Source organism: Aythya fuligula, chromosome 11, assembly GCF_009819795.1.
Source record: "Aythya fuligula isolate bAytFul2 chromosome 11, bAytFul2.pri, whole genome shotgun sequence".
NCBI classification, from domain to species: domain Eukaryota; kingdom Metazoa; phylum Chordata; class Aves; order Anseriformes; family Anatidae; genus Aythya; species Aythya fuligula.
In genome coordinates, this window is record NC_045569.1 from 20,265,740 (window position 1) to 20,279,954 (window position 14,215).

The following is a 14,215-nucleotide window of genomic DNA, read 5'->3' on the forward strand; positions in this document are numbered from 1 at the left end:
GAGCCCCTCTCCTGCAGCTGTGCTGTACACCCCATCCCCAGGGCAGCCCCAGAATTCCCCACCTCATTTAATGACGGTCATGGCAGCGAGGAGTGATGGTCTGTAGCTTGCTGCTTCCTCCAAGCAGACAGTGCACAGCAGTGGTCCTATAACGGGATATTTCCTAGAACTTGTTTCTCAAGTCCCTTAATAAATATTTTTTATGTGACAGAAGATAGTTGGGACCTCATACCAAATAGCTCATACCAATAGCTCATACCAAATTTCTCTTTGCACGACTATTTAATCTCTTCATATAGCTTGGAACATACGAGCCCAGGAAGGAATCATATCCCCAGTGCCCCAGGCTTGCTCCAGGCTCACCCAGAGAGATGGGGAGACAGCACCAATAGCTAAGACTGGTGGGGAAGGCTTTCAGCAGGCACAGTGGTTGTCAGAGGCCTTTGAATAGACCCAGAGTACCTGATAGAAACATAATTTTTTATTTTCCGTTATTTGAGGCCTAAATTCAGTGAATAACCAGGTGTGTTGATGGTAATTTATAAAAATATGGCAGTAACAAGACTTAAGTATTTGCCTTCATTAATTCGGTGTTACATCGTATGTGTGATGAACTGCATTTTCATAGATTTTATTTTAAAAATTATACAAGTAGATTAGAGAAAAGTAATGATATCTTCTCATGTTTTGGTCAGTTTGAACAGCAATTTAACAATATATTTTTGGGAGATGGAAATTTATTCTGCTGTTTTTAACTTAAGAAATGATCCAAAAAATCCAACTTCTCTTGAACTTCAATATACAGAAACTAACACAGGTTGTCTTTAAAAATGATGAAAAAGAAGTAACATTAAGGCCTTGATTCTTCATAATAGTTGCTTATTGTATTGGCAGTTGATGTGTTGTTTTTTTTAGAACTGGCCCACGTTCTACCAAAATATAGAGGTAATCCAAAAGTTAATGTTCTGCTCATTCATAATCATCTTTAATTCATAAGATTTGTCGAAGACTGAACTAGTTAAGAGGTTGCTTGTGTACTACCTATGTATCATGGACTCATCATGCTCTGTAAGGTAGCACACGATGGAATAAAAACCATCCATGGGAGTTTTTAGATGTTCTGCAGTAGTGAGATTTTTTAAGCTGGCCTTTTGTCTTTTTCTTTAAACTCTTGGGGAAATATGTGAGACATAACAGGTGACTTTTGCAGTTTAAAAAGTCTACCTGTTCATTTCTGAGGACTTAAATTTACTTTGCAGAAATTCTGCAGAATGAGCAAGTGGTTTGAGAAGCATTGTAAACTGTGCCTGACAAATTTTTGTTAAATTATGTTATCGGGCTTTTAATGACATTGTTTCTGGGATGATTTTTTTTAATGCCAAAATTAGCGAGAATCATTGTGTGAATAGGATGCGTGCCTGCCAGGACCTTTATTTTTTAACATGTGGTAACTTACAGTGAAATCTGATCCAGCTACAAATAAGACACGCTCATTTAAGCAACAGTCCTAATCATAGCAGCATCTCCCACCATGATAAGACTCCTGCTTCTGGTCCAAAGATGAGGATAAACTAGCTGTTAATGTAGTTCATCCTGCAACACAGCCAGCAATAAAGGCAGTCTGCTGTTATTTGAGATCTGAGAGTAATTTAATATTCTAGCACTCAACTTAGTTTGTCTCCAACTCACCGAAATGTTATATGGAAAGCACTGAGCGGTGCAGATGAATCCCTATTGGGAAGGACATGCATCGCTTGCTGTGCGCAGAGCCTTTCCAGAAACACTCCAACATGAAGGAGAATGGAGTCCTGCTGGAAGCAGGAGCCACTGCCTGGCTTGGAAGATGTCCTAGATGTGCCCCTGTGTTTCAGGATCACGCAGCCAAAGAATTTGCAATGCAGTCTACTCAGCAACAGGACCATGCTCCAAAAGCTCTAGGTGCACAAAAAAAAAAAGAAGTTTGTATCATCTGAGTCTATTCCAGGCAATAAATTAGAAATATAAACAGCAGAACCCCAGAATAATGCCATTAATACTGCAGGCCCAGAAGTGATGCATCAGAGAAATGCAGGCCACCCAATTTTGCTTAGTGGGTTGACTCTGAAACCTGAAGACTGCAACTAAAATTAGTGTGCTCTTTAACCTCTCTTGCTGCTCACAGTCTTGGAATTCCTCCCACAATTTTTTAATTGACAAAACACCTTAACTGCCCCCTGCCCAGCCTTCAGATCCCCAACAACCTCCCAAGCACCAGCATGGTCTGGTTTTGTGCTCACTTAGCTGATGTTTGCACGAATCACCCAGTAAATCAAATTCCACTTCAGAGCAGAGATTATGAGAACCATAGCTTTGATTATAATTGTGCATTTTCCTTTTCATGCATTAGAAGACTCTAAGTTTAAAAGGTAAATGAGGGTGCTGTAAAGGTCCAGTTCGGTAAGTAGCAGGTTACTGGGCTCTGCAACCCTGCAGCAGAAGGCAGGTTTAAGTTTTCAGGAAAAACAGGGCTATGATCGTAGGATATTTTTGCAGAAAAGTGGCATTGTTTTCGAGCTTCTCCCAACCTGTAGTTGTTCATTTCACTGTTATCTTGGTGTCAACATGTATTATGTCGGAAATTACTGTTTAGTTGCTTCCTCATTGTGTTCCAGATGCAGTATTTCTAAAACCTTCTAAAAATGTCATTTTTCCTGATTGCCAGTCAGATCAGCAGTTAGTAAAACACCTAGGTGATTGCAGGCTTGCAGATGAAGATCCCAAAAGGCCAAACCCGACAGCTCTTCGTTTTTCAGCACGTCAGCTTCCCATCCTTTCCGTCCTGTGGTTTTTGGCTTGGCAGGTAGCTGCTCTGTAGCTGGAGATGGCTGGATAAACAAAACTTGCCCTGTGGAATGCATCCAGTATGCTGCCCTCCTGATTTAAGCAACTACTTCAAATTTTCCTTAAGCTCTCCAGGGCTATTTTGTTTGACCTTTATTTAGTTAGAGTATCCCTACTAGGAAACCAATTATTGCCAGCCCCTTGGGTGGTTGCTGTAAACTGGGTTTCTCTGTACTGGAGCAGTTGTGGTCACAAGCTCTGTAGTTAAGCATCAGCTCTGGTTTGTAACCCTTTCTTCTTCATAATCTGAAACATAGTAATTTTGATTTCAAAGTTTCCATAGCTTGTCTCAGTGTAATAGTGTCTTAGGTGTTGGTTTGGGCTTTTTTTTTTTTTTTTTTTAATATGTTCAAGTAAGTAGAAAAAAAGAACCTTATTTTTGTCCATCAATTTTAGTTAAAATACTGGGATTAGTGGACATCCAAATTAATTACATTAGAAGCTTCAGGAGGAAAGGCTTTCAAGAGCAAGTCCTATTTTTGCACATAGGAGACAGCATTGAAAAATCTTCATATTTTGATGAGTCAGGCAGAAATTTAAAAGAAAAATTAATTAGTTGTACTCGTGAATCCTTACCGTGACAGCTTCATGAGTGAGTAGTGAGAAGCTTTCCATGAGTTTCCTGAACATTTCTGTTAAGTGCCCCCACAGAGATACTCGGTCTCACAAGACTGCAGTTTAATCTAGCTCAAGGACTTTACAAACTTCACAAATCAAAGACCTCTTTTTTCTTTTTAAATTCATACTCTAGAAACATTTAGCAGCATCAGTTAATGTTAGCATAGTGTTAATGTTGAGCCATGAAGCATTTCAGTGTCGATAAATTTTCAAATTTTTTCATGGGAAAAACAACTTGGACTTAATACATGTATCCTATATAGTAATTTCTATTCCTTCTTTTTTCCTCCTGGTTAAATACATCCCTCTATTTATTGCTACAGCACAGCCTTAAAAATTCACAGTATGTTCAGCTTGATCAAATAACACAATGAAGACCATTGCCTCTTGAGTGCTGAATTTCTTTACCTTATGCATCAGTGCTACATTTTGCTCTTTCTATAAAAAGAAAGTAGAAAACTTGACAGGCTCTGAATGAAACAAGATTTTGGTTTTTCTTTGGGAATTTCTTCTTAGATTCTCATGAATTGATTCGAATGTATGGATCTCTCTGTTTATCCCTGAAAATTTCTGGAGTTTTGAAGATTTCCATACAAGAAAAGCTGGTGTTAGAGGATACCCACGTGTTTGTGCATGTGTACGCATATCCACCGTAATTTGTCCTGTGGATAAGTTGTTTTGGGGTATGCTTTTATTGAGACAAAAACTGTGACCTTACTAGTGTATGAGATTCAGGGACTTATATAGGAACAAGGTAAAACCACAGGTAGGAATTGCTGAATAATTACCTTTAGACCAACCTGAGCAAGAACCTTCCCAAGAGGGCAAGCTCATTTAATGGTTCCTAAAACTCAATCTTGTGGATGTCAATGGTCATGCTTGATTATTTGCAGCAGTGTTTTATGAAAAAGCAATAAAAATGCATTGGGAGTGTACAGAGGAAAAAGGGAACAATAAATGGGTTTAGTTTTTCAATTGAGTCCCTTTGGTGCAAACAGGTAGAGGCTACGTTTCATGCTGCTGTGCCTTAGCTATTTGAAATGTGCGTATGTGTGTGTATCTACCCAAAACACTGCTGTGCTCTGCTAGCTTATGATCGACAAGAGACCAGCAATGAGAAGAAAAAATTCTTATGTTTGTTTTAGAGAGAAAGCAATTACAGTTACGGTTAAAGGATTAACCTGTTTTCCAGCTACCTGTACACTTATCTGCAAGGCCCTTTAGAGAGCCTCACTAACAAGTACAAAGCTTGGTAAGAGGTAGAAAATGTCATGTTGTACACTCTAGATTATTCCTAGTGTTAATTACACTCCTCGGCTTCTTTCCTTGCCTGTCCTGGGCTCTGAAAAACATCCCACGGCAGCCAGTGTTGCAGAAGTGACAAGCCAATAGCTCCAAGTACCTGCTGATGAATTTAACCACAAATGTCTGCGTGCCTCCCGTACAAATGTAGGTTACTCATACGGTGTATTTTCAAGAACTTGGGGTGCAGGTAGTTCTGCCTGAGAGAATAGCTGGTTCTCACGTGATTTGAGGTGTTAGAGGTAGGCTGAGGGTTTTGGTGGATAAAACACTGGCCTTTCAACCTTGGTTCCAGTCCAGCTAGAGATCTGGAAATAAATGAGTTTACTGCTGACACTCCAATCCCAGCAGACGGAACTTCACACCAAAATGCCCCCACGTATAATTTGTCACATTTGGCATCTGCTACTAAGAAAAGAGCAAGAAGCGACCTGGCGCAGAGATGTAATCATCTCTCACCTTCCTGCTAGGGGTGGGAGTATAATGGGGACAATCCAGAAATTCTTTTAAGTCTGGGCCTCTGAGCCCCCTCCAGACATCATTGCTTTCTGCAAACTTGCTACTTGTAAGAGTTCACCTGCCATTAGGCTGGTGCAGGGCTTTTGAAGTAGATTGGCTAAAAGTCAGCAATGGAATTTTTTTTTTAGGAATGCTGTAAAAGGAAGTTGACCTTGAAGGAGTAAATCTGAACATGTACAATATTGTAATTTGCTGTTCTCGTTGAAACAGCTCTGTAACTGCAGTGCGGTTATTACACATAATTGCAACTGGCAGCATTTCTGGTACAGCTAAAACTTAAGTTTGTTTGAAAAAAAATCACTATTTGGCCGCAAAGTAAAAAACAAGTAAGGGTATTATTTGAAAGCTTTAGCAACAGGGAAGCAGGAGTGCATACAAATTCTTCAGTCCTAGAGATTTGTCTAGGCTGAAGTGATAAGCCAAAAATGCTTTGTAAAGCGCACACATGATTTATTAAATACTGCCATTTCGGCATCAACGGGCAAGTTGCAGAATAGGAATATCTGCCCAGAGGAGATGATAATTTCAAAGACAGGGTGTGCTGGGGAAACCCAGAGGAGAGAGTAGCTGAAGTTCGGTTTACTCGGTTCTGCTAACTTCCCTCTTGTGGCCATAGAGCCATAGGACCATGGCATTTCCTTCTGCACAAGCACGCACACTGAGGAGCGAGTATTGCAAAATCGCAGTAGCTCTGGAGCTGTGGGGAATGGGGAATTTTAACCCTTCGTGGAGTTGGAGTTAGCAGATGAGGAGGCAAAACTACTTGTGAGCTGTATCTGTTGCTTGAATTTGGGTTTACCCAGGGAAAACTTTCAAGTTGGACAGAAAGGAGAGGAAGGTGCCTCATCCATATTTATTCTTCTTTCCATCATTTGTGAGTTTGCTGTACATTATTTTTTCCCTGAGCCTCAGCAGAAGCTCTGCTACTGCTCTGCTTGATGGGAGCAAAACAGATCAGCAGACATTTCGGATAGCAGACTTGAGAAACAGGTGAGAATAATGCTTACACCTCTCATTTGAACTCTTATTGCACAGACAGGAAAGGATTGGTTGGCTTCTGGACACATTACTAGGTTGTTCACTCTTTGTTCAGACCTGTGGGGGTGGGAAAAAAAGAAGATGCAGATAGTAATGTCATCAGTCCCTTCAAAAGAAAGGGCTTTTGAAGGGATTGTTACAGTGTTCATCTTCCCACATCTTTGTCTAAATAATGGGACTTCCCCTAACTCCATGGAAGTCAATAAGGTTTATACCAGAGCATTGGCACTCCATAAATTAAATATTAGGATCAGTGTTTGAAGTTTAAAGCCCTCCCTTCTCCTGCTAGCTCGGATTTTCTGCCGCTGTGCTTTTTTCTTTATGCCTGAGCACCTTGCTGACAAGTGCTAATAACAAAATGCCAAGAGAGGGTCCAGTCGGAGTTACCACACATTAAACATTCTGAACTTGTCCTTTTGCTCATAGATTGTGCATAATTAATAATTAAACGGTTTCAGTTGTAATGGGTTGACCTTCTTGAACTGTTCATTATTCACAAGGCAAAGGCATCACTCAAACTTTTTTTCCTATTGCCCTTCCCCGTTCGCACCGTATGTGCACGGTTCGGCTGGTTTTGAGGCTGATCACAGAGAAATCACAGAGGTTGATCCTGTCTTCTCCTGCAGCAGATCCCAGTTGCAGAAATGTTGCTCGGGGGCTTGGGACAATAGCCAGCCTTGGGAATAAGCAGCCAGGGGATGTAAGAGGCAATGGGTACGTTGCCCCTTGCAACCATTTGTGACTCTACTGCCATTTTAGCAGCATCCACAATATATTGTTCTTCAAGATATTGGTTAAATATGTTGTCTTTAATGAAAATGAAATGTTCCCATCCCTTTGAGAGTCAGCCAGAGTCATAGTCTGAGGAACATCACGATAAAATACAGGCTGTACTTATTTTGTGTAGTTTGGGAAAATTTTGCTTATACCTGATGCAACAGCATCGCAATTGCTCGAGTTCCAGAGGCAGCAATAGGAACACGTCTTTCACTGGAATAGCCCAAAGTACAAAATACTCTCATCTTTCCACTACTCAGATGTTCTTGAATAGAACAACGGCAGAAACAGAAATATTTCAGTCACCGGTTTCCCCAGGTAGATATCATAACTGAAGGGATGTTTTCTATTCCTGAAGTTGTTTTAAAAAAGGAACTTTTCAGCATTTACCTTTGTAAGTAGTTGAGATCTCATGCTTTCCTGGTTCACCTAAAACCAAAATCTGCAGCCTCCTCCCCTGACTTACCTAATGCTGTAAAGTAAGAATTGGCCCATATTTACTGGAGTAGAATTATTTATTTCCACTGATCTGTTTGCCCTCAAACACACTTCCTAGCGAGTATTTTCTTGAGATCGATGTATCATCCCAAAAGACTTGCAATTCATCAAGTGAACGACCAACAAATGGGTGGGACGTGCAGTCTGAAATCCTTGGGAAGGCTGCATGAAAGCATCATGTTTTCATACTGCTGAGATCCAGGTTTATCTCCCTGCTTCCACAATCTCTTCCTGAGCTCCTGAAGGAAGGCCAGCAAAGACCTGGCCATGCCTGCCAGGCCTGGGTAGAAGTTAGGCCCAGATGAGGTTAAAATGCTTGAGTTTTGACAGAAAGCTGTGCCAAAATGTAGTGTTTGGGGTCGGTGAGATATTCTTGCATGCCTATGTCGGAGCACCTCATCTTCTGGCTGTGTTGTAGTTCAAGAGCCACCGAATGAAGGCACCCGTGTGGGTCTTCATGGCCTGGTCCCTGCCGCTGGCTTTGCTTGGCGCAGCCCAAGCGAGAGGCTGGTGGCTTCAGAGCAGTTCGTCAGCCTCTCTTCAGCTCTCATAATGAAGCTTCACCCTATTAGGGGTCCGTCATCTCTTTGCGATTGCAGAAATTATCACCTACCAAATTGGTGCGAAGTGCCGCGTGCCCGTCCTGCTCCCCCAGCGCGCACCATCCGCGCCAGCAGCCCCGCCAGAGGGATGCTCGCGAGGAGCTCCTTGCTCCCATTGTGCTGAAACAGCGGGGGAACATCGCCAGGCAGGGCCACTTCCCCACGGAGAGGGCTCCGGTAGCTTCGCCTTACAATTTTCAGTGATCTGTAACATGTGCCCAGCATCTTTCTCATGCTCCTGCCCCGATTCTGTCCCTCTTGGGGACGGCGGTGTTTGCCACCCCAGGTGCCAGCGAGGGGAAGACTTCTGCAGGACAAGAGAAAAGGATGGGGAGAGGCTAAACCTGCTGGGCTCCATGCAGTGGAAGCAAGCCTGACATTTGGCTCTGCGTTCTCTGTATTAATATGAATAATTTTCATGCACGGTCCTTTGAAGTGGAGAAAGTTTAATTGCGCTGTTTATTTCCTTGTGTTCCTTCCGCTCTCCAGTGCAAACCTTCCTATATTGATGTCATTTATAAGTTTGGAGACAATAACCTCTCCCTCGCCCGGGCTAAGTTCAAAGAGAATTTGGGCATGGTATATCAAACAGTCCTTGTATTTAATAGAACTCTTTGAAAATTGTAAAGCAATTTTGGCTTCTCCTTTTACTCTTCACTTACTTTTGATTTAATTGTATTTTCCAGCAGTTTCCAATTGTTTGAATTGGAAACAAAGACTTAATAAGAGTTCTAGTTAATTTTCTGTCTTGTAATTACCGATCTCATTTTTCTGATAATTGGCCACAGCAATTATATGTATATTTACTAATCACATAGGAGGCTCTGCAGTTGTGTCTATCTGCCACCATTGATAATGGCACACACATTGCAGAGGTGCTTTTATCATCTTCTTTTTTCCACTACATCAAAGCTATTTCCTCACATTCTCAATAATGAATACATGCATGCATTTGACACAGTTGTGTGCTAGAGAAATTGTTTGGCTCCCACCAAATGCTGCACGCTCTGAGTTTCTTGCCTGCAGCGCTGGAAGGTTGTATGTAATGATATATTGCTCATCCAAATGGCCAAAGCACTCCAAAGCACAGTGAGATTAAAATAAGTCATTCCTTTGTTAATTTAAATAGGTGCATGTATCATACTTTGCAGGGTACTTTGTGTAGGGATGTCAGGGAGGAAAAAAGCCGCCGAAAGGTATTTTTAATAGCAAATGAGAATAGATGAGAATGGAGTCATTTGCAGCTGCCTGTTTTATGTGGCTCTCTTGTTCCAACTGTAGGTCTAATGAGATGACACTGTTAAAGTACTCTGCAGTGTAATTTCATTACATCCTGAGCTGTTACACTATAAACACAGTGGAGCTCTCTGTCATTCTTGGAAAAACTCCTAAATTCGTAAAGCCCTTCTTTGCAAATGGTGATGTTGTTTGTTCCCCATTTCTATATTTTTTCCTTGTGCTCTTAATTTTTTTTTTCTTTCATAAAAACGGAGTGGTTATTTTCACTAGACTGGTAAATCTTGCATATTTTCCCCCTAAAAATTATTTCATCTTTTAAATCTAGAACAGACTGCGAATTAGGAGAGCCTCTAAAATGAATAAGTGTAAATAAACATGAGTGTAAATAAATAGCAAATGCAGTGAAAGAAACAAAGGTCAACACAAGAATAATTTCACAGCTCTTTGTTAATTACAAGACCATTTGTGTGTTACTTAAATAATCATTAATTTCTCATTTACACTTTCCCTACCTTCCTTTTTACCCTGTGGCTATCATTGTCCTTTTTTCACCTCCCCTCAGTGTCTTTCCACATGTTTTTACCCATTGTGTAATACTCATTAGTTGAAATTCAGTGTTTTATAACACATTCTTGGAAGAATTTGTACCTTTCTCCCTCAAATTCTCTGTGTGAAAAGGAGGCTTTGTTGATTCCTTTTTTTTTTTTTTTTTTTTTTGGCTGTTGTTGTTGTCGCTGTTATATTACTCTCCTTCTAAAAAATTGTCTTCTCTGCTTCTGACTCTGCTTCTTGTTTCAATCCAATCCCAGGAATCGCCCGTCCTTCCAGTCGGGGAGTTCTCTGAGCCATTTGTACACTTCATCACTCAATGGTAAGCTCAGTTTGCAAACATGCCATGCCCTCAATGTAAATGATACATGCCATTAACTCTGCAGCTCTGCGAGACCTTATGGCTTTCCTTGCATCCTTTCTGAGAGAAGAGGGACTTGGGGGCCTTGGGCAGATGGGGCAGCAAAGCTAAGCAAACTGTTTAAATTATGTAAACGTTATTTACACAAAGGGTCGTAAAAGTACTTACAAGGGTTTTTCCTGTTTTAATAAACCTGCCCTGGATGTGGGTGCAGTCTTGTGCAATGAGACTCTTAAGAATTCATCTGAGGGTAAAGAGGCCACAAAAACCCAGGTGTATAATATCATTATTTAGGGCTTTTTAAAATATTACTTATAAAATTGCCACGATGTTTAGAAAGGCAAGTAGCCTTGATTAATTCATTGGCTTTGCAGTAAGTAATTTTTACTGAGAATCGTATTTTAAAACACACCATAGGGTATATTTTCTTTCCTTAAACTGAATAGTTCATTGAAGACCATTTAAATTAAAGGAGAATAGGCAAGGAGGAATTTGTAGAATAAAGAATACACTTCTCTAGTGACAGGAGAATAAAAGTCTTATGGGTAAGCTATCCTAAAGAAACAGAGTGAAGGGAAAATCTTTTTTAACTGTCATTCACTTTAAAAAAAAAATAATAATGGGCAGTCATTTATGTATGGCAGAAAAAACAAGCTTGAATTTTGTACATTTAGGATTTGTTTGACAGAGAAGCATCCCTTTTGTGAGCATGCACTTCCAGGATGCTCAGCTGTGCTAAATCAGATGGAGCCATCTCAGTGTGTGCCACTGAGCAGCAGCCGCGTGGACGAGAGGACTACTTCAGGGATGTTTTCTCAGCGAAAACAAGGCACTCGAAACCCTTGGCTCCACGCAGATCTGTAGGTCAGGCTTCACAGCGTTTTCCAATTCTCTGTACTGTGTGCGAGAGCCACTGCAGAAAAAGCCATCTAAAATATTTCTGTTTTGAATAGCTAACATAGGAGAGAGTGCCTTCCAGGTCTGACATAGTATGTAACAATCAATACAGAAACAAAAAGCAGTCTGATGATCAGTTAATTAAAGCAAATAAATAATTCAAGTTTGCATAACGTAGGCCTCCTTTTTCAATAGTTTCAGTTTACAAAGAGCACCTCCATTCGGGGGATTCTGCAGCACAACTGATGTGCATGAAGGTGTACATTTTTAATCCCTTCAAAAAGTAACGACAGGCTGTTGTTTTTTTTAAAAAAATAAAAAAAAAAAAAAAAAATCTCATTGAGGCTGGGGGAGGGATAACCTGTGTTAAAATTTCCACAGATGTCAAACTGAAGCATAACTGATGGTGGCTAATAGCCTTGTTTTCCCTGGGGACGCAGCTACTTTGGACTGTCAGATTAGAACTGTTACCAACCTACTCGTCAGACAGCTTGCTTTACTTGCTCATGCCTGCATTATTTGAGGTGCGTGTAGTTATTTGTAGGGAAGGTAAATCGTATCATTAATGCAACCTAACTGCATCGTGGTTTATCTAATATTTTAGATATAGTGTTATGTAGGCTGTAGAGCACACAGCTCTTTTTAGAAGGAGGCGTTACTGTTTAAAAAAGCAAACTCTGCTATTTAAGCAATCAATTTCTAGTAAGTATTAGAGATGTCAAGTGAGCAGCATATCAGACATTATGACTTTATACCAGATACACCATAAACACTGGCTGTTTGGATGTAATCCAATTAGTCAGTAGGCAGCTCCTGATGGTCACCTCTGTGCCATGTTATTGTGTTCCTTCATGCAGCTAAGCACAGTCTTCAATAGCTAATTGCACCTGTTGCACAGAAAACTAGGACTATTTGGATGAGAAACATGATCTTATAAACAGCTTAATGCTGTGTAATGAACTATCACCCTGCAGTGTAATGGAAATGAATGTGAAAAAATTAAGGTAGAAACCCCAGGGTATTGTGTGTTTTCCTGAAGCTGTTTAGTGTTAGAGTTAAATTTCCCACCTGTTTGTATAATATGTTATGTCAAGCTATGTAATAATCCCTAGCAAAATGAGAATCAACTTATTATACCTTCTGAGCTGATTGGTTTTCAATGATCTTCATATTTACACATATTCATGGTTACAAGCAGCGTAGACCTATAAATAAAAGGGAAACTGTTGTCTCTACGTCTCATTGAGAGGAAGGCATTAGTAGGTATGATGTCTTTCAAAAATGATGAATGAAACCTAGACATTTGTAGGGAACTTCAAAGACACACGTACGTACAGAAAATTGAAAATTGGCTAACAGTCAACAAAATAATAGAGGAACACTGACCACGAGGGAGAGAGAGGAGAGGAGAAGTTGATTAACATCTTGGCCACCGTTAGGAGCCCTGTCTTCTGTTGGTATGTGATAAAGTTAAGAAATACATTGAAATTCTAGACACAGTCTGTCTCTGTTAAGAGAGGATGTCTTCACTATTTAAGCAAATGGAATAAATAAACACTTGTTTATATATGAACATTTTGTTTTATGTTACATAGCATGAAAAAGCAACCAAAGGAAAGACCAGCTCCCGAAGATTTAATGGTAAGTAAAACTTCAGAGCCCTCCAGTGTGGTTTTTGTATGAGTGCTTTTTATTAATGTATAGGGAAGTGGAGTTTTTGCCATTTTTTGTGTTGTGTTTTTTATTCAGCATGTACAAATTTAAATCTGAACTGTTTCTGGCTTGTGCAGCAATTACACACTTAGAGAGAACACCCAAACAAAAGGTGGAATTCTGATTCTGCTGGAGTTAATGGATGTTTTGCTGTGGCAAAACAATGGATGTTTGTTGTGGCCAAAGCTTCATTTGTGGTTTGGGGAGTTAATACAGAACTTTCACAGCCCGTATCAAGTTTCAATCAAAGCGATTTTGATGCTTAATACACATTTTTTTCAGTTTGTATGTCCAGGGATTACAGCTTAATGTAGGTCACTCCTTGTCATCGTTTGCTAGTCTTAACCTTTCAAAATCTGAAGATTGAAAACAGGGGATGTGGTTAAAATACTGTATTTTTAATGAAATGCAGAAGCTACTGTTTTCACTTATATTCATGTAAAATGAAATCAGTTTGGCTACAGAAGATTGAGTTAATATGTTGCTTTGGTCTTTCCATAGAAAGGCTCTCAGTGTTGGCATCTGAGCTCAGAGACCACTTCTTTTTCTAGCAAATCTCATTTTTCAGTAAGGCAATAATGGGGTACCTGCTCTTAAGCTGGTCCCTTGTGGCTGTGCATTTAGTGCAGAGTACTGTTTTTAAGCTACTAGAAAAATACAGAATCAAACAATTGTTTAAGTATTTACAATAATGTATATGGGAGATAGGAGTTGTAGTCTCCTCTGATTCACATCAAGTATCTTTGGTTTCCAAGTGTTTCATTACTTTTTGTATGTGCTATGTTTCCTGTCACTTCCAGATTTATGTAAAAATATTATAATTTATTTTCTGTGCATTGAATAGGTAGGAATAATTTTAGCAGACTTCAACAAGACATGGAACGTGTTTGCGTCATTTCCTTTCTTGCTTACATGCTACGAATTACAAGTAAAATAAACAATTGTTTTTACTGCAGTGATTCTCTAGTTAAAGGCTAATCTCCACAGATGCCCTGGGGCAGATATCTCACAATCCAGACTAGTCTCAGTGCAGACCCTGGTTAGTAAAGTATTTAACTGTGAATCTCATTTTAAGGATATTAACTTAAATAGAGCTGCATTTGAAGTTAGGCACCTGCTTAAATACCTTGGCAAAATGAGGCCTTGAAGTTTATCAGAGCCCCTCCACTTTGTGGTGGTGTGTGTCTCATATGAAAGGCTTACTCTGCCTTATTTTGTCTTT

The 14,215-nt window shown here is 40.0% G+C and overlaps 1 protein-coding gene across 1 annotated transcript in view; it reads left to right on the forward strand.

Moving 5' to 3' along the window:
* Positions 1-14,215, forward strand: part of MAP2K5 (mitogen-activated protein kinase kinase 5) — a 127,688-nt gene that overhangs the window by 94,125 nt on the left and 19,348 nt on the right. The window contains exons 20-21 of the mRNA XM_032194790.1: positions 10,283-10,344; positions 12,876-12,921. Of these exons, the coding sequence (XP_032050681.1) occupies positions 10,283-10,344; positions 12,876-12,921 (108 nt within the window). The remainder of the gene's footprint in view (positions 1-10,282; positions 10,345-12,875; positions 12,922-14,215) is intronic.